Genomic DNA, 22,929 nt, shown 5'->3' on the forward strand with positions numbered 1-22,929 from the left:
ACACCATGGTAAGTGAAATAAGATAGTCACAAAGGACCCTCCGAGGGATGACCATCGCGCCACCACCTGGCCTGCTGGGCGGTGCGCTGCTCTAACCAACCTGTCAGGCCCATGGCCGCACAGCCATTGGACCAAAGCGCCGGGGTGCCCGGAGCTGCCCAATGGGGAGTGGTGGCCGGTGGGGCGTGGCGGCGAGGACTGCGTGTGAGTTCCCTGGCAGCTTGGGGTTTGCAGAGTCCCTCGGGTCCCGAGTCCGATCTTTCCGCCCCGCCATGGGCCTGGAGCTGTACTTGGACCTGCTGTCCCAGCCCTGCCGCGCCATCTACATCTTTGCCAAGAAGAACCGCATTCCTTTCGAGATGCGCACAGTGGAGCTGCTCAAAGGTGGGCCGAGGCTCGGGTTTGGGAATCGAGAGATCGGGGAGGAACGGGGAGGCCAAATATTGCTTAGAAGGACCTGCGGCGCCAACTCCTTCTCGGGGCCATCGCCGGAAAAGGTGAGCCGCCAGGGAGATCAGAGATTCATCCCCAAAACAGTGCTCCGTCCCACCGGGTAGGCGATGGGGCTCGGCGGAGGCCGAGTCGAGGGGTGGAGAACTTGAAAAAGAGAGACGTCGTGAGCAAAAAGGAAGGCTACACCTGGACATAGGGATAGAGGACCTCCAGAACAGAGATGGGGGCAGGGGGAAGGCTGAGCACAGAGACTGGGGCAGAGCCGAGTCCCTCCTTGGTGGCCCCCAACTGCTGAAATTCGGCAACAACGGTCACTGTCCCAGGGTCTCACTTTCCAGCCCTGCTCTATGCATTGGTCCAGTCTGCACCGGGGGTCCCCCTCTGTCCCTTCCTCCTTCTTCTGCTTTGCCTTCTCCTGCTTTACCTTGTCCTCTGCCTCTCTTGTTCCTGCTGGGTGGGGGTCCCCCTGGGGGTGTGCTGGGAGCCTGAGGGGAGACTGCAGGGAAGGCTGCTGCGGCTTGGTGATCCCTGCACTCTCAACAGGAGGATTTGTTTCTCTGGCAGGCTCCCGAGGCTCCAAGGACACAGTTGGAACTTGGGGGGTAAGAGGGAGGCAGGACCCAGGTATTCCTGGGTGGGCAAGTAGGGTAACTCTCCTTGGCTGAACCTTTCCCCTCATCGCTTCCCCACCAGTGTGGGGCCCTTGCCTGCTTTTGTGCCTTGGCACTGGCCTGTCCCTCTGCCTGAATCATCATCTTCTCCCCCCTCCAGGGCATTTCCCACTTGTCCTGCCCAGGGACAGAGTATAGGGGAGAAGGCATAGGGACAAGAGAACATCCCAGCCAGGCTGTTAAATAAAGGGTGCAGAGAGCAGTGTGTTTCACTAGGAGAGGAGGGCAGGTGTGTCTGGTGAAGAAGGAGCAGTCTCAGGGAGGGAAGTGGGAGGACAGTGGGTGTGTTTGAGGCTAGAGGGTGAAGGCAATCATATACGGCTTTGAGGAACTTCCACCTAATCCTGGGGTAATAGGGAGCCACTGAAGACTGTTGAGCAGGATGGCAATGAGCTTAAGTGCTGTTCAGAAGCTTCTCTCTGGCTGCATCTGAAGGAGTAGGAACCACCCAGATGCGCTCAAGCAGAGGCCTGTGTCCCCGGGGACGCTAGGCTATACCTTTTGGGGACAAAAATGTGACTGTCCCAGCTCCAGCAGAGCCTAAAGGCAGGGCCAGCCCCCGCATCCCTAATGGCCAGGACAGGGTGAATAAGGGGACACAGAAGAGCTGGTAGAAGTTCTTTGCAGGTAAACAGATACCAGGAAGAGGCCACTTCTCTGTATTTGGTGACCTTACCTTAGAGTCCACAGGGAAAGGGGCACTGTACGAAGTCAGAGCTCCATTAGGGTGAACAGCCACCCTGCTCTGAAAGCTTGGGGCACCCTGAATATGAACTTATGAGGCTGGGGATGGTGCAAAGGTGATGGGTGGGGTGCATACGAAGGCCCAACTGAAGCATCATATCCTACACCTTGGGCTGTGCACAAAGGGACTTGGCATGGGCTGACTAGGTTCATTTTGCAACATTTGGCAGAGTAGTCTCTTGTTCCTTCCAAAGTGGCCCTCACCAGCCTAGGCCATGCAGGAGAACAGCTGGGGGCTGGAGAAAAGTCATGAATCTGGGGCCTGGGCATAGGAGGGAGTGGGCACAGGCCATGCAGGCCTCAGTGGTAACTCCCTCCCCCAACATGATGGGCTCTCCGCAGGCCAACACCTCAGCGATGCCTTTGCCCAGGTGAACCCCCTGAAGAAGGTGCCTGCTTTGAAAGATGGGGACTTCACCTTGGCTGAGAGGTAACTGCTACCAGACCTCACTGGAACCATCTTGGCCTACCCCTTTATTTTAGAGACAATTCATGCATACTCAAGGGCCCTCTAGGTCCACCCCTGTCACAACACCTTCATAACCCAGGGCAGGAGGAAGCTCCAGGGGCCTTGTCTGCTCTGTTCCATGATCCTGCGGCACCCCCAGCGTTTCCTATAGGATGCTTTAGGGAGAACAGAGACGACAAGAAAGCCTTTTTGAGCAATCAGGCCGTCTGAGGCTAGGCTGGATGCCAGATGATGAGAATGGATGCAGGCTAAGAAGAACTAAGCTTCTTTAAGGCTTAGCTTTGATGGTAGCTCTCTGGTCAGAAACTGTCTCCGAACACTTGGCAGGATATTCTGCTGTGGGCTTTTGCCCGGTGGTAGGATGAGCCTCAGATAGACTCTCAGCTCTTCTGAAACTGTGCCTGGGCAAGTCCCTTCACTATTCTAAGCATGGCTTCCTTGTCTGAAGAATAAGGCAAATACCTTGGCACATCGTCAGGAAGATTAAAGAAGGGACTCTGTATAAAGCCCCTAGCACCGTGTCCTTCCTCCCCTGCAGTGTGGCCATCCTGCTCTACCTGACCCGCAAGTATAAAGTCGCTGACCATTGGTACCCCCAGGATCTACAGGCCTGCGCCCGTGTGGATGAGTACCTGGCATGGCAGCATACGACCCTGCGGAGAAGCTGTCTCCGGGCCCTGTGGCATAAGGTGAGGGTGGGGAGGTCAGTCAGGGTATCACCCCAAAGGGGCTAAAGCACCATCGCATTCTTCTTTTCCATTTGGAGAGTCTCTACTGCTCTGACTTTGACTCCACTAATTCTTTCTTCTGTTGCCCCCACGATGCTATGAAACCCATGTAATACAGTCTTTATTTGAGATACTTTTTTTTCAGTTCTAGAAATTCCACTAGGTTCTTTTTTAAGTTTCCATTTCTGTGCTGAAATTCACCATCTGTATACCTGCTTAGTCCATATTTTCTTCTAAATTCTTTAGCATATTTATAATCATTACTTAAAAGTCTTGGTCAGCTAATTTTATTTTTATTTTTTTTAAACATTTTTTCTTTTGAATGTTTATTTGTTTTTGAGAGAGAGAGGAGATAGAACATGAGCAGAGGAGGGACAGAGAGAGAGGGAGACACAGAATCTGAAGCAGGCTCCAGGCTCCGAGCTGTCAGCACAGAGCCCGGCGCGGGGCTCAAACCCATGAACAGTGAGATCATGACTTGAGCCGAAGTCGGATGCTCAACCGACTGAGCCACCCAGGTGCCCCAATTTGTCAGTTAATTTTAATACTTTGGTCCCCTGTGGACCTATTTCTATTGGCCGTTTTTTATCCTCCTGATTATGGGTCACATTTTCTTCTTTTTTTGCATGTCTCATAATTTAATATTGTGTGCTACATATTATGTTTGAAAGAAGGTAGAGGGACGCCTGGGTGGCTCAATTGGTTGAGCATCTGACTCTTGATTTCAGCTCACGTCACGATCCCAGGGTTGTGGGATTGAGCCCCACATTTGGCTCCATGCTGAGCATGAAGCCTGCTGAAGATTCTCTCTCTCTGCCTCTCTCCTCTGTGCTCTCTCTCTCTCTCTCAAAAATAAATAAATAAATAAATAAATAAATAAATAAATACAAACTTTACAAAAATAAATAAAAGAAGTCAGAGATAGAAGTACATACTAAATGCCTCTAGAAAGAGTTTGTATTTTCCTCCGTCAGGCAGCCATGGTATGAGGTTAATTTCTTCCAGCTAATCAGGAGGTGGGCTAGGTTGTAGCTTTAGTTAGTTTCAGTTCATCTCTGGTTTCAGATATCTTTTTTTTTTTTTCTAAGTTTATTTATTTATTTTGAGGTGAGGAGAGGCAGAGAAAGGGAAAGATAGAATATCCCAAGTAGGCTCTGCACTGTCAGCACGGAGCGCAATGTGGGGCTCGAACTCATGAATTGTGCAATCATGAGCTGAGCTGAAATCAAGTATTGGACACTTAACCGACTGAGCTACACAGGTGCCCCTGTTGTTGTTCACAACACCATTATTCACAGTAGCTAGATGGTGGGAGAAACGCCAGTGTCCATGGATGGATGAATGGATAAACAAAGTGGTATGTACATGCCAAGGAATATTATTCGGCCATAAAAAGGGAGGAAATAATGCAATATGTTATCATATGGATAAACCTTAAAAACATTATGCTAAGTGAAATAAGCCAGACAGAAAAAGACGAATACTCTATGATTCCACTTTTATATATTTATTTTTTAAGGTTAAAAACTTTTTGTTAAGTTTATGTATTTATTTTGAGAGAGACAGAGATAGCATGAGTTGGGGGGGAGAGGGGGCGGGGACAGAGAAAGAGAGGGAGAAAGAGAGAGAGAATGAGAGAGAGAGAGAGAGAGAGAGAGAGAGAGAGAATCCTAAGCAGGCTCTACGCTTAACCGACTGAGCCACCCAGGCGCCCCTATTTTTTAAGATTTTAAATTTATTTTTAAGTAATGTCTATACTCACTATGGGGCTTGAACTCACAACCCTGAGATCAAGAGTTTCATGCCCCATGGACTAAGCCAGCCAGGTGCCCCTTGTTTTATCTTTTTAAAGATTTTTTATCACTTTTTTTTGAAGTTTATTTTTCTTAGTAATCTCTATATCCAACGTGAGGCTGGAACTTATGACCCCAAGATTAAGAGTCGCACACTCCTCTGACTGAGCCAGCCAGGCGCCCCTGTATGATTCCACTTATGTGGGATCTCTAGACTATTTCAGTTCATAAAGATGAGAAAGTAGACAGATGGCTACCAGGGGACGGGGTTTGAGGCGGGGGGAGGAGGGAAAGGGAAGTTGTTTAATGGGCACAGAGTTTCAGTTTGGGATGATGAATGAGTTTGGAGATGGATGCTACTGGACCCCTGAGTCCAGTTCTTGAATCTCAATGTCACAAAAATAAACACTGAGAAAGAAAACAGGCAGAGTTTATTAGAGATAGCTTGTACACAGGGGAGCCAACAAGAAAGAGGAATGTTGCCACCCGTCCCCCCCCCAACATGTGCAGCTTATAAAGGCACTTTTCCAAAGGGTGAGGGGCTGGGAGCAGGGAAACATCTTTCAGTCCCACGGTCATTATCTTGTGATGGTCACTTTTTAGTGGACAGTCACAGGATGCCTCTCTTCATGGTCAACATTCTTTAGAGCTCTTGGTAAATAGAAATATTCCTGCAAGCAACATTTAAATTGTTACTTCTAATTTTCCCCGGGTAACCATTACTCCCTGATAGTTGTTATCTCTCATTCGTTCCCTTTCCCAGAAGGAGATATTTGTCTCGAAGCATATGGAAACTTTTTTTTAAGGTTTATTTATTTATTTTTTGAGAGAGAGAGATGGACAGTGTGTGCAAGGAGGGGGAGGGGCAGAGAGAGGGAGACAGAGAATCCCAGGCAGGCTCTGTGCTGTCAGCGCAGAGCCCAACTTGCTTGAACCTTTTGAGATTGAGAGAGGGCGGGGGGGTGGGGGGAGAGAATCTTAAGCAGGCTCCATGCTCAGTGAGGAGCCCGACATGGAGCTCAATCCCATGGGATTGTGGGATTGTGACCTGAGTCACCCTGGGATCGTGACCTGAGTCAAAATCAAGAGTCAGATGCTCAAGCTGACTGAGTCGTCCAGGCACCCTTGGCTTTTTTCTTTTATTTTTTGTTCTTTCTTTTATTTTCCATTTTAAATAGTTCTATAATTCTTTGATGGCTTTAAAGAAAAATAAGATTATTTTCTTTCCACCATTATTATGATGGGAGCTATGGTTTTTGTGACTTTGGTATCCAATAAGAAATGGGATTCCTCATTTTTAAAGTGTATGGGTCATCGGGGCGCCAGGATGGCTCAGTTGGTTGAGCCGCCAACTTCGGCTGAGGTCACGATCTCACGGTTCATGAGTTCCAGCCCTGCATCAGGCTCTCTGCTGTCAGCATGGATCCTACTTTGGATCCTCTGTCCCCCTCTGTGCTCCTCCTCTGCACACACACACACACACACACACACACACACACACTGTCTGTCTGTCTCTCTCTCTCAAATAAATAAACATTAAAAAAAAACATTTAAAGTGTATGGGTCATTGGCTTTATTGTTCTATCTCCTGTCATTTCATATATAACACAGAAACAGAAAACAAAAGCCAAAAAACTTCTTGGTGGCCCTCATGCCTTCCTGAGAGGCCACCCTGCTCTGGGATCTGGTGGGAGTCCTTCCAGTTCACGATTTTATACATTATTACATTTATGTGTACTCATAAACAAAATAAAGTTTTGCTTTGAGTGTTTAAAGTTTTATGTAAGTGCTCCCCATATCATTCTGCAACGTGCATTTTTCTATATTGCCATGGGTGGATCTAATTTATCCATTTTTAACCTACTCTGTAGTAATTCTTTATATAAATACATCAGAATGTATTTATTACCCGATTATGGTCTTTTATATTTAATGAGGAACAGGGGCACCTGACTGGCTCAGTGAGTAGAGCATGTGACTCTTGATCTCGCCCCGTGTTGGGTGAAGAGATTACTTTAAAAAAAATAATAAAATCTTTTTAAAAATTATTTATTTATTTATTTTAATTTTATTTTTTATTTTTTAAAATTTACATCCAAATTAGTTAGCATATAGTGCAACAATGATTTCAGGAGTGGATTCTTTAGTGCCCCTTACCCATTTAGCCCGTCCCCCCTCCCACAACCCCTCTAGTAACCTCAGTTTATTCTCCATATTTATGTCTCTTCTGTTTTGTCCCCCTCCCTGTTTTTATATTATTTTTGTTTCCCTTCCCTTATGTTCATCTGTTTTGTCTCTTAAAGTCCTCCTATGAGCGGGGCGCCTGGGTGGCACAGTCGGTTAAGCGTCCGACTTCAGCCAGGTCACGATCTCACAGTCCGTGGGTTCGAGCCCCGCGTCAGGCTCTGGGCTGATGGCTCGGAGCCTGGAGCCTGTTTCCGATTCTGTGTCTCCCTCTCTCTCTGCCCCTCCCCCGTTCATGCTCTGTCTCTCTCTGTCCCAAAAATAAATTAAAAAAATAAAAATAAATAAAAAAAAATAAAGTCCTCCTATGAGTGAAATCATATGATTTTTGTCTTTCTCTGACTGACTAATTTCACTTAGCATAATACCCTCCAGTTCCATCCACGTAGTTGCAAATGGCAAGATTTCATTCTTTTTGATTGCCCAGTAATACTCCATTGCATATATATACATTCTTTATCCATTCATCCATTGTTGAACATTTGGGCGCTTTCCATACTTTGGCTATTGTTGATAGTGCTGCTATAAACACGGGGGTGCACGTGTCCCTTCGAAACAGCACACCTGTATCCCTTCGATCAATGCCTAGTAGTGCAATTGCTGGGTCATAGGGTAGTTCTATTTTTAGTTTTTTGAGGAACCTCCATACTGTTTTCCAGAGTGGCTGCACCAACTTGCATTCCCACCAACAATGCAAAAGAGATCCTCTTTCTCCGCATCCTCGCCAACATCTGTTGTTGCCTGAGTTGTTAATGTTAGCCATTCTGACAGGTGTGAGATGGTATATCTCATTGTGGTTTTGATTTGTATTTCCTTGATGGTGAATGATGTTGAGCATTTTTTCATGTGTCGGTTGGCCATCTGGATGTCTTCTTTGGAGAAGTGTCTATTCATGTCTTTTGCCCATTTCTTCACTGGATTATTTGTTTTTTTGGGTGTTGAGTTTGATAAGTTCTTTATAGATTTTGGATACTAACCCTTTATCTGATATGTCGTTTGCAAATATCTTCTCCCATTCTGTCGGTTGCCTTTTAGTTTTGCTGATTGTTTCCTTTGCTGTGCAGAAGCTTTTTATTTTGATGAGGTCCCAATAGTTCATTTTTGCTTTTTTTCCCTTGCCTCTGAAGATCTGTTGGCTAAGAAGTTGCTGTGGCCAGGGCCAAAGAGGTTTTTGCCTGCTTTCTCCTCAAGGATTTTGATGGCTTCATGTCTTACATTGAGGTCTTTGATCCATTTTGAGTTTACTTTTGTGTATGGTGTAAGAAAGTGGTCCAGGTTCATTCTGCATGTCGCCGTCCCGTTTTCCCAGCGCCACTTGCTGAAGAGACTGTCTTTATTCCATTGGATATTCTTTCCTGCTTTGTCGAAGATTAGTTGGCCATACATTTGTGGATCCATTTCTGGGTTCTCTATTCTATTCCATTGATCAGAGTGTCTGTTCTTGTGCTGGTATCATACTGTCTTGATGATTATAGCTTTGTAGTATAGCTTGAAGTCTGGGATTGTGATGCCTCCTGCTTTGGTTTTCTTTTTCAAGATTGCATTGGCTATTCAGAGTCTTTTCTGGTTCCATACAAATTTTAGGATTATTTGTTCTAGCTCTATGAAGAATGTTGGTGTTATTTTGATAGGGATTGCATTGAATATGTAGATTGCTTTGGGTAGTATCAACATTTTAGCAATATTTGTTCTTCCTATCCAGGAGCATGGGATCTTTTTCCATTTTTTGTGTGTCTTCTTCAATTTCTTTCATAAGCTTTCTATAGTTCTCAGTGTATAGATTTTTCACCTCTTTGGTTAGATTTATTCCTAGGTATTTTATGGTTTTTGTGCAACTGTAAATGGGATTGATTCCTTGATTTCTCTTTCTGTCGCTTCATTGTTGGTGTATAGGAATGCAACCGATTTCTGTGCATTGATTTTATATCCTGCAACTTTGCTGAATTCATGAATCAATTCTAGCAGTTTTTGGGTGGAATCTTTCGGGTTTTCCATATAGAGTATCATGTTATCTGTGAAGAGTGAAAGCTTGACCTCCTCCTGGCCGATTTGGATGCCTTTTATTTCTTTTGTTGTCTGATTGCAGAGGCTAAGACTTCCAATACTATGTTGAATAACAGTGGTGAGAGTGGACATCTCTGTCTTGTTCCTGACCTTAGGGGGAAAGCTCTCAGTTTTTCCCCATTGAGGATGATATTAGCGTTGGGTTGTTCATGTATGGCTTTTATGATCTCGAGGTATGATCCTTCTATCCCTACTTTCTTGAGGGTTTTTATCAAGAAAGGATGCTGTATTTTGTCCAATGCTTTCTCTGCATCTATTGAGAGGATCATATGGTTCTTGTCCTTTCTTTTATTGATGTGATGAATCACATTAATTGTTTTGCGGATATTGAACTAGCCCTGCATCCCCAGGTATAAATCCCACTTGGTCGTGGTGAATAATTTTTTTAATGTTTTATTGTTGGAGCTGGTTGGCTAATATCTTGTTGAGTATTCTTGCATCCATGTTCATCAGGGAAATTGGTCTATAGTTCTCCAAAAAATAATAAAATCTTAAAAAAAATAATAAAGGGGAACAAAACCACTTTTTAAAACCCTAAGAATTTTGAATCTACCAAATTGGAACAGAAGGGAAATGTAGAGAGTCCACAACCTCTTGCAGGGGTGAGGCGGATAATAAATAGAGGGAAGAGGCCTAGGTGGGGTTCTGCAGACTGAGAGCCCATGAACATCAGCCTTAGATACTGAGCAGGGATACCGTATGGCCAGCACCCTTTACATTCAAAAGAAGCTGGAGGGGCACCTCGGTGGCTCAGTCAGTTAAAATTAAGCGTCTGACTTCGGCTCAGGTCATGATCTCATAGCTCGTGGGTTCGAGCCCCACATCGGGCTCTGTGCTCACAGAGCCTGGAGCCTGCTGCAGATTTTGTGTCCCTCTTTTGCTCTGCCCCTCCCCTGCTCATTCTCTGTCTCACTCTCTCAAGAATGAATAAACATTAAAAGATATTTAATTAAAAAGAAACTGGAAGTCTGGACTCTCATATGAAATGTCCCATGTTAAATGTCAGCAACTGATCCATATTTTTAAAAACTCTGTAGCCAGACCAATGTTATTAGCTCAGAACTGGCCTCCAGGGCACCAGTGGGCGATCGTTGATTCTGTCTACCTTGTATGGGAGAGGAAACTGAAGCCCAAAGCCAGGGCTCGTGTACGATCCTAGTCCTGTGTATCTGTTTACCTGTATCTCAGGCTCTCCCAAATGACCTTACCAAACAAAGCATGAAGCCTCCCTCTCATGATCCCCATCTATGTATCTCCCAGACAGCTCTGCCAACCTTGAGGCTGTTGATGGCTTCCCCCTAAAACACCTTCCTCCTGGAATCCTGGACACCACTCTTTCTTGGCCCTCCCCCTTAGTCCCTCAGAAAATGTTGGTTCTACTCTTGACTTAGTCTTTTCTTGGCTGTGCCTTTCAGGCAAGTGACGGTGCCTCTCTGGGCCCCACTTTTCCATTTACAAGAGGAGTCATGGCACTATTATTATTCCTATATTATAGATGGGGAAACTGAAGTTCAGAGTGTTTGAGGATTTTGTTTTGGGTCCACACACTCTATAAGTGGCAGAGTGGAAATCTTATTAGCTTATCTTCCTAATTACTTATACAGTAGGAGGTACTGGCTTTATATTCAGGGGGAAAGATGTTATAAAATAGATTGTTCCCAAGCCTAATACCTACTTCCAAAATATAAAACTCATTGTTCAGGTCCCCTTTGAGTCCTTCTGTTGGATGCTCCTGAAGTTCAGCCATCAGAGATCACAGAAGAAGGAATATTTCTGGGAAAGATGGTCCTCTGGGAGTTTCCCTGCAGGCCTACCCAGGCTATAGAAGAGAGGTGCATGCAGCCAGAAAGCAGCTCAAACTGGGGTGGGGAGGCACACATGCCTTCCTGCCCCTGAGGCTGGCTGGGCTGGCCCTTAACCCTTTGCTTTGCTTCCCCACCTACCAGGTGATGTTCCCTGTTTTCCTGGGTGAGCCAGTATCTCCTGAGATGCTGGCGACCACCCTTGCTGAGTTGGATGTGACCCTGCAGTTGCTTGAGGACAAGTTCCTCCAGAACAAGGCCTTTCTCATTGGGCCCCATGTCTCCCTGGCTGACCTGGTAGCCATCACAGAGCTGATGCATGTGAGTGGTATGGATAGGGTGGGCCTGCTAGGCGGGGAGGGCCCTGGGGAGTTGCTGAAGTCTTGCCACTGGCTGTGCTTATCTATGGAAACCTCTTCTGGAGCTATGTGGCCCCCAAACCGGGCAGATGCTGCCATTCTTGACCTTGCCAACCCACCCCCATCCCGTTCTCTTTCTCCCTACAGCCTGTGGGTGCTGGCTGCCAAGTCTTTGAAGGTAGACCCAAGCTGGCTGCATGGTGCCGGCGTGTGGAGGCAGCAGTGGGAGAGGATCTCTTCCGGGAGGCCCATGAGGTCATCCTGAAGGCCAAGGACTCTCCACCTGCAGACCCCACCATAAAGCAGAAGCTGATGCCTGCGGTGCTGGCCATGATCCGGTGAGCCAGGAAGCCTTGTACCTGCTCTGTCCAGGATAGTTCGCAAAGCATCTTCATTTCCAATCTCCCATGGGAGGTTGGCTCAGAGGGCAGGAGTGACTTGCCTGAGTCCCACTGCCCCTCTGCTCCCCAGGTTAGATCCCTACACCCACACCATCTTCCACAGCGGCCTGAAAGCCACAATGAGAATGGAACACCCAGATCTTATCTCCTTTAATCACTGCATTTCGTTTTCAGTTTAGGAAATAAACCTGGGCTCAGCCTGAGCCTGTGCTTCTAATAGTGTGTGATTTATTTGACCTTCTGTCCTGGCCCTCGTCTTCTTCTCTATCCCAAAGACAACCCCCTTTCCTAAGCCCTATGGGTCAGCTTCTCCGTGATGGTTTCCAGGAGTGAAATGAACAAACGCTCTCTAATCTTCTAGTTCTTGGAGAAAGTGATTTGTCAGACAGCACAGAGGGCAGCAGGCATCCCATATGTGGTGGCTGTAGGCATGGTGATCAATCGGTTGGCTGGGCCAACCTCCCAGGATATGGCCCTTTGGCACCAAGTGCTGTAGCTCATGTGTCCTGCCTGTGTTCTGCAGGATTGGTCAGGAGGGGAAAATCCAAATAGCAGCTCTCCTGGTCAGGAAATCAATTATGCAGGCCTTAAAGGCCATGCCTATGATCTGTAAACCATAAACAGGCATAGTGTGCTGAGAATGCATTTTATTTATTTATTTATTTATTTATTCATTTACTTAGTTACTTATATTTTATTTTAAGTAGGCTCCACACCCAATGTGGGGCCTCAACTCACAACCCTGAGATTAAGGGTCACATGCTTTACCGACTGAGCCAGGCAGTCACCCCACTAGATTGCATTTTTTTTTTAACGTTTATTTATTTTTGAGACAGAGAAAGACAGAGCATGAACGGGGGAGGGTGAGAAAGAGGGAGACACAGAATCTGAAACAGGCTCCAGGCTCTGAGCTGTCAGCACACAGCCCGACGCGGGGCTCGAACTCACGGACTGCGAGATCATGACCTGAGCCGACGTCAGCCACTCAACCAACTGAGCCACCCAGGCGCCCCATAGATTGCATTTTAAAATAATATTCTGGCTGGATGCGGGGGGTTGGACTGGAGGATGGCCAGAGAGGAAGCAGGGAGATTGGATATTATAGTAATCCTGCCAAAGGCGATTTGTGCAAGAGGGCAGGGCAATGAAGGGACTGGAGAACATGGCCCCTTCCAGTTTGGAGAGGGCTCCAGCACTAGGCTGTGAAGGCACTCTCCTGGGGAAATAGGTTTTACATAAACGGGGAATTTAGGGGATCAGGGAGGCCAAACTATTCTTAAATTTTCCAATAACATCCTCTTGTCAAGGGGCTTTTTCTGAATCTTGGCTTTGGGGGCGGGATTTTCTTACTCCAAGAGCCTCTCTTAGGGAATGGGGGTCCATAGCCACAGACCTCAGGAGCCCCCACGGTGTCAGTTGGAGGGACTTGGCCCTGCAAAGGAGCTGGGGAAGTTTCAGTCCCCCTGCAAGTCACTACGTGGGCCCCATGGGTTCCTGCCATTTGCTAGAGGGATTAGCTGGAGTGTAAGGAATATGACCCCAGGGATTAGGGAGGGGTGGCTCACTCTTTCCAGTAGTGTGGGCCTGGCCTCCGCAGTGAGTTGGGGTCCAGAAACCTCCCCAGCCTCCATCCTGAGCACTGGCCATAGGGGAGGCTACTGCACCTCCTTTCTCTGCCTCCCTTTGTGTTCCCCGGGAATCAGAAGCCCCTCCTCTCTCAGTCTGAGGAGGTGGCTTGGGCCAATGGAAGGCAGCCAAGCCCTTTCCGCTGCTAAATTCACTGACCTTCCGTGCTGGAAGCGTCCTTGACGTCCTGTTCCCATTATCATCCTTCACTGTCCCAGTGTGGGTTCGGCTTTTGGCTTCGTCCAGCAAAGCTGAGGACGGCAGAAAGGATTACTCCAGACTCCGTGCAAGTCAGGAGAGGTGAGGGGGAGGCTAAGGGAAGTCTCCCAGAGTTGCTCTCAAGCTCCCGTTATTGAGCATACATTTAGGGAAACATTGTGCAATACGTCCGTGGGCTATGTGCCAGGAAGAACGTATAGAAAACGCGCAGAAAAACAAGTTAAGGCAGGATAAAATATTCCATGGGATAACATGACCCAAGGAATTTATGGGTACCGGCAGGACCTAACCCCTAGATACACATTAACTAGATAAGCGAAGTGAGTGCCCGCCAGATACACATTAACTAGATAAGCGAAGCGCAGTCTGTTTTCAGCAACACCAGAAAGCAGTGTTCCCCTTTGCAATGCGTTCCCTGTAACCCCTAAACCAGGACATAGTTATTTGATTTCCCCAACCCCAGGTAGATATTGAGGTCAGGAGAAGAGGTGTGACCTGGCAGCAAAGGCTCGGGTCAGAGACCAAGTCTCCCAGTGCTACCGAGAGAACCGCTACAGGGATTCCCGGTGAGGGAACGAGGGAGAGCTGGGGTGTCTCTGATTGGTCCAAAGTTCTCCGGAGCCATCCAATGGGCGGGGAGGGTGTGGCAGGGCTCAGAGGAGGGCTCAACTCCTCACCCAGATTGCGGATTGCGCTGGGCTCTTGGTCGTTCTCGCCAGCCGTTGCTGTTCCCGGTCTTGTACCCTAGGCGCGACCCCGGGGTCGGGTCCTCCGCTCTCGCCATGGGCCTAGAGCTCTACCTGGACTTAATATCCCAGCCCTGCCGCGCCGTCTACATCTTCGCCAAGAAGAACGGCATCCCCTTCGAGTTGCGCACGGTGGAGCTGCTCAAAGGTGGGCCTGGCGGGCAGACAGGCCTTGAGGGCAGGGCCGCCCGTGCGCTGAAGGACCCCCGCCGGGCCGCGCGCCGCAGAGCGACTGGAAGGGTCACTTTCCAGTACGGAAGCCGTGACATCACTTATCGGTGGTGTATTTTTCAACAGCCCCGATCTTTGCTTAGTGACTACGAAACATTTTTTCAAAATACAGGTTAAGAGGGAGCAGAGCAGACAGAGAGCAGTGGGGGGTGCGGGGGACGGGAAGGGGGGTGCGTGGGGAACCAGAGTGAGTGCGCCAACACCCCCACACCGGGGCTTGTAGGAAACCATGAAACTGCCTTCTCATTTCTTTATTGGAGTAGCCCGCATCTCTGGAATTTCTGCATCTGTCAGCAAGAGAAGGCTGTTCCACTTGGAGCCCGTCCCCTCTTTACTTCTACCTACGCCTGCCTACTTCCCCTCCACATTTACAGGATCCAGTGGAGGAGGCAGGGCTGTAATCGGACAGTAGGCCTATCCTTGGGCAGGCCAGGAGGGAGACCCCTTCTTGGCTCAGCCTGCCCACCTTGTCTTTGGTGTCCCCAACCTGGGACACCAACTGCTATGCTGCCACCTTACTCCACCTTTTTAGCCCTCTTTGGGATGGAGGCTGGGCACGGAGGCATTTTCTGGAGGGAGAATGGGTGGCGGTGATTGTCTTCACCCAGTAGAAGGGCAAAGAGGGCCCTATGGCCAGGCGGGAGCCTGTTCCGTGGAATCGCTCTGACTCCACACACAGGGATTGTCGTACCTCCCAGCACTGGCCCAGCTCCAGGAATGCAGAAGTGAGTCAGACCTGGGAACACCCACTGGGGAAGGAGCCGTGAGGGTTTGGCACCAGAAAGAAAGAAGAGCTAAGCTGGTGGAGTCTGGGTGACTGAATGGGACAGAGGCTCCTGGAGAGAACGAGGCTGGACTGAGGGCTGGGAGCAGGTGTGTGTGGAGCTTTGTGGTGTGGACAGGTCACCCACCCGGCATAGGAAGATGGCTGAAGGGGGCAAGCCTAGAGCCCATGGAGGAGGCTGGAGTGTCCGACAAATGGATGGACTTGGTTGGGGGTGGGGCTGGATTACAGCTGCTGGCAATCGCCCTCTCTCCTTGCCCAAGCTGATTTGGCCCAGATTTCCAAGGGGGTGGACACAGGAAGGGTGGGCCTCTGCTGGGGAGGTCAGGGCCTGTGATCTGGTGACCAGCAGAGTGTTCTCCTTCCCGCTGCCCCGCCCAGATAGGGGCCTTGGAAAGAGCTGGTGCCCGGATGTTGAGGTGGGGGTTGGGCAGAGACCTCAGAGGGCTTAGGGTACTCCTCACCCGCCTCACTGGTCTCTCCCACAGGTCAGCACCACAGCGATGCTTTTGCCCAGGTGAACCCCCTGAAGAAGGTGCCAGCCTTGAAGGATGGGGACTTCACCTTGGCTGAGAGGTATCAGGTCCCCAGGCTGCTACAGGCCTTGTGAGGCCGGTCAGCCATTTCGGTGTCTACCGTTGATGGCTTGGATCACAGCTTGTGTGCCCTGAGCGCCTGTGCCAGCCCCAGCAGGCAGAGGAGCCTGGGGCTGGGAGGGGCTGCTGAAGTCATGGCATCTCCACTCCCCCCTGGCATGGTACAAATGAGGAAACTGAGGCCGGGTGAGGGGAGGCACTTGCACAAAATATTGAGAAGTAGCTGCAGAGCTACTCTTCTACAAATCTTGGGAGCAAGTCCTATTGCCCTGGATGTCAAGAGAACACCCAGAGAGCTTCAGTGGCTATTTGCTGGGCACCCACCAGGGCCAGGAAGCATCCAGGCCCTAGGGCCAAAGCAGTGAACGAATTCTAAGCCCTTACCCTCATGGAGCTCATATTCTACAAGGGGGGAGTGATAATCTCTGTAAAGGTGTAACACATCCCGTGGTGATGGGTGCCATGGAGGAAATAACTAGGGTAAGAGTGAGGGTGGGTGCGATTTTGAGTAGGATGTTGAGTGAAGGGCCCCTTGAAGAGGAGGCATCTGGGCAGAGACCTGCAGGAACAGAGATGCAAGGTATGTAGGGAAGAGTGTTCTGGCTGGAGGGAACAGCAAAGCCAAATGCTATGGGGTGAGACAGTGCTTGGGGTACAGGTAGAAGAGGCAAGGCATTCAGTGTGGCTAGGGTAAGCAAGGGGAGAAAGCAAGGGCTGAGGTCTCAGGGTAGCATGTGGGGCCAGGAAGACTGGCTTTTACTGTAGGTAAGATGGGGCCATTGGAGGAATTTAAGCAGAGGAAAGCTGAGGTCTGACTTAGGTTTCTTGTTTTTGTTGTTGTTGTTGTTGTTGTTGTTGTTGTTGTTTTAAAGCGGGGGTTGGCAAGTGAGTGAGGATGGAGAGAGAGGGAGAGAGAGAATCCCATGAGGGGCAGAGACAGAGAGAGAGAGAGAGAGAGAGAGGAGGGAGAGAGAGAAGCGGGGTTGGAGCTCACCCAGGGGGAGGCTTGTGCTCACTCGAAGCAGGGCTCGAGTTCACCTGAAGTGGGACAGAAGCTCACCCCAAGTGGGACTCAAACTCACAAACTGAGATCATGACCCGAGCCAAAGTCATATGCTTAACCGACTGAACCACCTAGGTGCCCCCAACTTAGGTTTTAAAGGATCCCTCTGGCTGGGTTGAGAAGGTACTGTGCTAATCCAGGAGAGAGGTCCTGGGACCCCAGACCAAGGTGGTGAGGTAGGGGGAAGTAGTGGTCAGTTCTGGATGCCCTTGAAGGTCAAACCTAAGTTTGCTGAAGAGCTGGAGGTGGGTGGAAGAGATGAGAGCCCAGGCCAGCCTCAAGGTTGGCAGCTGAATGGTGGTATCCTTTACCGAAGCCACATAGTACCTCCATGGTAGAGCCAGATTCACATTCCACTTGGCTCCAGAACATCTGGCCGCTGGATAATCCAACATCCATGGAGGCATCGTGCTCTGGCCAGATATGATGCACAGGCCAGACATGGTGGAGGGAGAGGAGGGAGGGGGGAGGTCAGGGAGGGCTTCCTGGGGGAGGGTGCTGGAGGCTTTGGGCAGGTAGAGAGGAGATGGGATACGGTGGGAAGCAGTGACCCGTTCACCTGGGAGGCCTTGTCTGAACCCCAGGGAGTGTCAGAGGACTTGGCCTTGCTCCTGGCGTGGCCGTGCATTGGATATGGTGGGGAGTGGTATCTGAGTTGCTCTTGTCCTTCAAGAACCATGTTGGGTTGCCCCTTCCTCATGGAAGCTTTCTCTGAGTTCCCCACCCCCCTCCTTCTGAAATCCTAAGACATGTTGTTTTTCACTTGGTGCCCTTAGTTCAGATGGTAGGATGGCCTAATGTAGAACTGTGTGATTCAAGGCAGTCACCTAACCTCTCTGAGCCTCACATTCCTCCTCTGTACCATGGAGATAGTGAAATGCTCCATCTGTAGGAGTTGGGGAGATGTGAGCAGTGTGGGCTGGCCCCTATGGAGTGGCTGAAGAGTGACTAGTACATGTTCCCGCCCCCTCCGTGTCCCCCAGTGTGGCCATCCTGTTGTATCTGTGTCGCAAGTATGAGGTCCCTGACCACTGGTACCCTCAGGACCTGCAGGCCCGTGCCCGTGTGGACGAGTACCTAGCATGGCAGCACACGGCCCTACGGAATAGTTGCACTCGAGCCATGTGGCAGAAGGTGAGCTATGGCAGGACGGGGACTCTTCTAGGATGCTCAAGGGACAGTGCTTTCTGTTTAAAACATTTTGTTCAGAACCGAGGCCTTAGAACACCAAATTCTAGAATCCCAGAGACTCCCTAGTCCAACCAACTTGTTTCCCAGAGGGGAAACCGAGGCAGAACTAGGGAGTTGACTTTGCCCAATGTGCTCTGATTCTTGAGCTGGTGAGAATCAATTTTATGCCCTTTGGCATCCTCCAGACTGCCTGGAGACATTGCCTTTTGGGAGAGAAAAAAAGCCAAACCCTCTAACCACACACATACTTTTCAAGTAGGGAAGTGTTAAATGAAAAATCTTAAGCTAAGCAGAGATGAGGAGACATCTCAATAAAGTTGACCCGATTTCTGGGTATTCAAGGATTTCTAAGCCTAAGAACACTGAAAAACTCAAAGAAGAGCCTAACAGATTGTACACATACAATGATTTTGTGTAAGAGGAAAGAATTAGACTTAAAATAAGCAAAAAACTGGCAAGGATTTGCTATAAAGAAGTAACATTCTTTTTTTTTTTTTTTTCAAAAAAAATGTTTTAAGTTTATTTCTTTTGAGAGAGCAAAGAGAAGGACCAGGAGAGGGACAGAGAGAGAGGGAGAGAGAGGATCCTAAGCAGGCTCCATGTTGTCAGTGCAGAGCCTGATGCAGGGCTTAATCTCACCAACCATGAGATCATGACCTGAGCTGAAATCAAGAGTTGGATGCTTAACCGACTGAGCCACCCAGGTACCCTGAAAGAAGTAACATTCTTTAAAAAAATTTTTTTTAACGTGTATTTATTTTTGAGAGACAGAAAGAGACAGAGCATGAGCAGGGGAGGGGCAGAGAGAGAGGGAGACAGAATCGGGAGCAGGCTCCAGGCTCCGAGCTGTCAGCACAGAGCCTGACCTGGGGCTCAAACCCACAAACCGTGAGATCATGACCTGAGCTGAAGTTGGATGCTTAACAGAAGAAACACCCCAGAAGTAACATTCTTATTATTTAAGATGCTCTCAGAATGCCATCAAACAAAGGCACAGGAGAAAAATGGGCACAAGAAACCAGCAGGGATTTAATTGAAGGACAGAGAGAGATGGTCATTAAATGGATGAAAATACATTTAACCTAAGAATCAAGTAAATGCACATCTAAGCAGGACACAGATACCATTTTTACCCATCAGATGTACAGATGTTTTTGAAATGTGTGCCCTGAGTTATTATTTTTAGGGTACTTACAAAGGGCCCAGCACACAGTGGGTGCCCTGTGCATGTGAGGGAGCATGCGATGGGCATGCTCATACTCTGCTGTAGGTAGAGAATCATTGTTCTGAAGGGTCGTTGGGCAAAACGCAGGTTTCTGTAACCTTAGAAATGCCTTCCTTGAAGCCTCTTGGGGCTGAGAGAGGAGCCCCCTCAAGCTGGTAGGGGCAGGAGCCTGGTGCGTTTGAAGGCAGAATGGAGAGTAGTCAAGTAGAGTGAATATAGACCTTCACTACTCAAAGTGTGGACCAGGGACCAGGAGCATCAGCACCACCTGGGAGCTTGGAAATGCAGTCTCAAGCACCACACAGGCATACAGATTAGGAACGTGCACTTTAATCAGATCCCAGAAGGATTTGCATGCGTTGTCCCATTTGAGAAGCCTGGGGTGGAGGAGGAGGTGGGGAGTGGGGAGAGGGTGACTGTGGTGCTGAGAACGCACCTGGTGTAGGCTTTCATGGTGAGGGTAGTGGGGAGCCATGGAAGGCTTTATGCAGGGGGTGATATGGGCAAACTGGGATTGCAGAAGATCCCCGTTCTGCGCCCCCCCCACCCCCCACCCCCACCCCCGGCTGCCCTGCAGGAGGACCTAGGGAGTGGTGGAGGCTGTCCATGTTGGAGTAGGAGATGAGGCCTGGGCTGGTGGTGGCCGTGGGTGGATGGAGTGGGTGAGTGTGAGGAGAAATTTGAAGGCCTGGTGATAGATTGGATGAGAGCAGGAACCGGCCTGCGCTTTGGGCAGACCCTGAGCCCTTTCTCTGCCTGCCCACCCACCAGATGATGTTCCCAGTGTTCCTGGGCGAACAGGTGCCCCCTGAGACATTGGCATCTACTCTGGCTGAGCTGGAAAGGTGCCTGCAGCTGCTCGAGGACAAATTCCTAAAGGACCAAGACTTCCTTGCTGGACCCCACATCTCAGTGGCTGACTTGGTGGCCATCACGGAGCTGATGCATGTGAGTGCCATGGGGGAGGGTGGTCCACTGGGCAGTGGGGTGTCCTGGGAGGGTGCCAACATACCAGCTCACATTGCCCTTTCTGACTGTGCGGCCCTGGGCAAGTCACTTCCCTCTCTGAGCCTCAGTGTTCTCATCTGTAAAATGGGGCTTCAAGACCCTATCCTGCAGTGATATTGAGAAGCTTCCTAGTGTCTCCTGGGAGAGAACCTCCAGCCTATTCCATATGTGGCAGAGGAGGGAAAACCCACCCAGGGGAATCCCTCAACCAGGTCATGCTGCCTCGTGCTTGTCCATGTGTAGCCACTCCACCTGGCTCCCTCTCCCCATAGCCTGTCAGTGCTGGCTGCCAAGTCTTCAAAAGCCGACCCAAGCTGGCTGCATGGCGCCAACGCGTGGAGGCCGCCGTGGGAAAGGACCTCTTTCAGGAGGCACATGCAGTTGTCATGAAGGCCAAGGACTTGCCTCCAGCAGACAGTGCCATAAAGGAGAAGCTGAAGCCCTCGGTGCAGGTTTTGTTGCAGTGAGTGGAGGACCAGGCCTGCAGAGACGATGGAGACTCTGTTGTTGGAAGAAGAGATGGAATCGCCTCTCCTAGGCTATGAGAAAGGCCTGCTGTCCAGCCTCTGGCCCTTAGTTCCCTCCATGCATGAAATCTTCATTCCTCCTTTTGTCTGTCTCCTCACTCCACTCCTGCCCCTTCCACCCTGGCTTCATGTGACCCCTGGAAAGAGCTTTAGTAAACACATATTTGTCCCCCTTGTGTTTGAAACTTCTGGTGGTGCCTTACTGCTCTGAGGCTAAAGTATGAATCATTGAACTTTGCATTGCCCACCCCTCCAGGGCACCCCCTTCTGGTTGCACACAGTAGCCCATCATTTTAGACCCCTTCTCCCAGCTGCCACCCCCACCTCCACTTCCTGGCCTTAGCTCAGGCTGTTTCCGTTGCTTTTAGGACCCCTCCTCACCTTGCCTGGTGCCCCTCCTAGTCTTTAGGCATTTGTCACCATGTTGTTTCTCCAGTGAGACTTCCCTGACTTCCCTAGCCCCAGGCCAAGTCCGGTGACCCCCGGGGCTCCTCAGCCCCAGACCTTCCCTCTTTCAGTCCTAGAACAGAGTTGGTTCCACACCCCCTGGACTGAGCACCTGTCTCAGCTGGGGGTTGACCTGGGGAAGGGATGTCTGAATCGGACATGGACTTCATCTCTTAGGTCTCTGTCATCCCTCTGGGGTGATGCTGTCTCCCAGAGGTGGGGTGGAAGGTTGGTTTATGAAGTGCCTCGCAAGGAGGGAAGTCCCAGATTAGTTCCTGGCCCTCTGGGTGCTGCTGAGAGGCCTTGCTCTCCCAAGCCTACTCATAACCCCAACCAATGTCTTATCTATGCCCCACCCTGGATCCCAGACTTGCCGCCTGTCCCTCTCCTTTCTCCTCAAGATTATCACAATCCACCTGTCTTGTGTTCTAGACTCTCTGATAGCCTAGTCATCCAACAAACTGCTAATGGGACTGGATCCTGAACAGAGCCTCTCAGCCTGCCTGCCTTCTTATGGAGGCTCGCCCCACCTTTTATTTTTTAATGTTTATTTTTGAGAGAGAGAGAGAGAGCAGGCAAGGGTCAGAGAAAGAGGGAGACACAAAATCTGAAGCAGGCTCCAGGCTCTGAGCTGTCAGCACAGAGCCCGATGTGGGGCTTGAACTCACAACCTAAGCTGAAGTCAGACGCTCAACCGACTGGGCTACCCAGGCGCCCCATCTTTTTTTTTTTTTTTTTTAAGATTTTATTTTTAAGTAATCTCTATGCACAACATGGGGTTCGAACCTACAACCCCGAGATCAAGAGTCACATGCTTCACTGACTGAGCCAGCCAGGCGCCCCAAGGCTCCTTTAATATGCACACCCACATAGAATTTTAGAAGTGTAATTGAGATTATTTATACACACCCACACAATTTCAACTGTATTTTCATTTACAATTCAGACAACTTTGCAACACTGATGAGAGTACCATGTTTAGCCATATCAACAGGTTTCCATGTGCTAAGTCACACATTTTGTTTTGACTATAAAAATATAGGGTACTGTAAACATGGCTGGCAGTTTGGCTAGGACCTGGCTTTCACCCCCTTGGTGGATAGTACTTCAGCATGAAACAAGGTTACCACAGGTGCAAGAGGGCACAAAGGCAGATAGATGTCTGTGGTGAGCCAGAGTTCTCTACCCAGCCTCACCTGAATTCACAAGTGTCACTTGGCTCCTGGTCAAGAGAAGTGCAGATTTTCACATAATGTGAAGTTGCCTAACTTGGAAATGGTGGTAACGTGGCAAAAAAAAAAAACAAATTGGGATGGAGACCGGGAAAGATCTCACACAGGTGTGTGTGTTCTGCGTGTGTGTTCAGACCCACATTCTGTGAGACTCAATAAAGGAACCTTCATTTAAAATAAAGTTGGGAGGCCAGAAGGGGGAGCTCTCACACCTATTCCTCCTCGCAACCCTTTACCACTCCAAAAGGAAGAGACTTACCTTGCATTCCCAAGGTGAGAAGACTACATACTACCCGCAGGGGAAAC

At 49.3% G+C, this 22,929-nt stretch overlaps 2 protein-coding genes and 1 long non-coding RNA gene across 6 annotated transcripts; 2 read left to right on the forward strand and 1 right to left on the reverse strand.

The window, feature by feature from the left end:
* Positions 1-201: 201 nt before the first annotated feature.
* Positions 202-11,945, forward strand: LOC102960295 (glutathione S-transferase theta-1). Of its 2 annotated transcripts, XM_007092313.3 has the most exons (5): positions 202-384; positions 2,211-2,298; positions 2,876-3,026; positions 11,113-11,289; positions 11,475-11,945. In XM_007092313.3, the coding sequence occupies exons 1-5, from the start codon at positions 273-275 to the stop codon at positions 11,667-11,669; spliced, it is 723 nt and encodes a 240-aa protein (XP_007092375.1). In that variant the 5' UTR covers positions 202-272; the 3' UTR covers positions 11,670-11,945. The 2 variants fall into 2 exon arrangements, with proteins under 2 accessions (XP_007092375.1, XP_042818466.1); XM_042962532.1 differs by lacking the exon at positions 2,211-2,298 and having other exon boundaries at positions 306-384.
* Positions 5,272-14,340, reverse strand: LOC122232651. Its single transcript, XR_006210022.1, has 3 exons — positions 14,251-14,340; positions 13,514-13,605; positions 5,272-5,529 (listed from the first exon to the last, which is right to left on the reverse strand). It is a non-coding gene; the product is annotated as an uncharacterized LOC122232651 (long non-coding RNA).
* Positions 14,261-21,118, forward strand: LOC102959987 (glutathione S-transferase theta-3-like). Of its 3 annotated transcripts, none has more exons than XM_007092312.3 (5): positions 14,261-14,467; positions 15,823-15,910; positions 17,977-18,127; positions 20,181-20,357; positions 20,690-21,118. In XM_007092312.3, the coding sequence occupies exons 1-5, from the start codon at positions 14,356-14,358 to the stop codon at positions 20,882-20,884; spliced, it is 723 nt and encodes a 240-aa protein (XP_007092374.1). In that variant the 5' UTR covers positions 14,261-14,355; the 3' UTR covers positions 20,885-21,118. The 3 variants fall into 3 exon arrangements, with proteins under 3 accessions (XP_007092374.1, XP_042818468.1, XP_042818467.1); XM_042962533.1 differs by lacking the exon at positions 14,261-14,467 and adding an exon at positions 14,601-14,662; XM_042962534.1 differs by lacking the exons at positions 17,977-18,127; positions 20,181-20,357 and adding an exon at positions 16,575-16,582 and having other exon boundaries at positions 14,264-14,467; positions 20,698-21,118.
* Positions 21,119-22,929: the final 1,811 nt, after the last annotated feature.

This window comes from Panthera tigris, chromosome D3, assembly GCF_018350195.1.
Source record: "Panthera tigris isolate Pti1 chromosome D3, P.tigris_Pti1_mat1.1, whole genome shotgun sequence".
Classification (NCBI taxonomy): domain Eukaryota; kingdom Metazoa; phylum Chordata; class Mammalia; order Carnivora; family Felidae; genus Panthera; species Panthera tigris.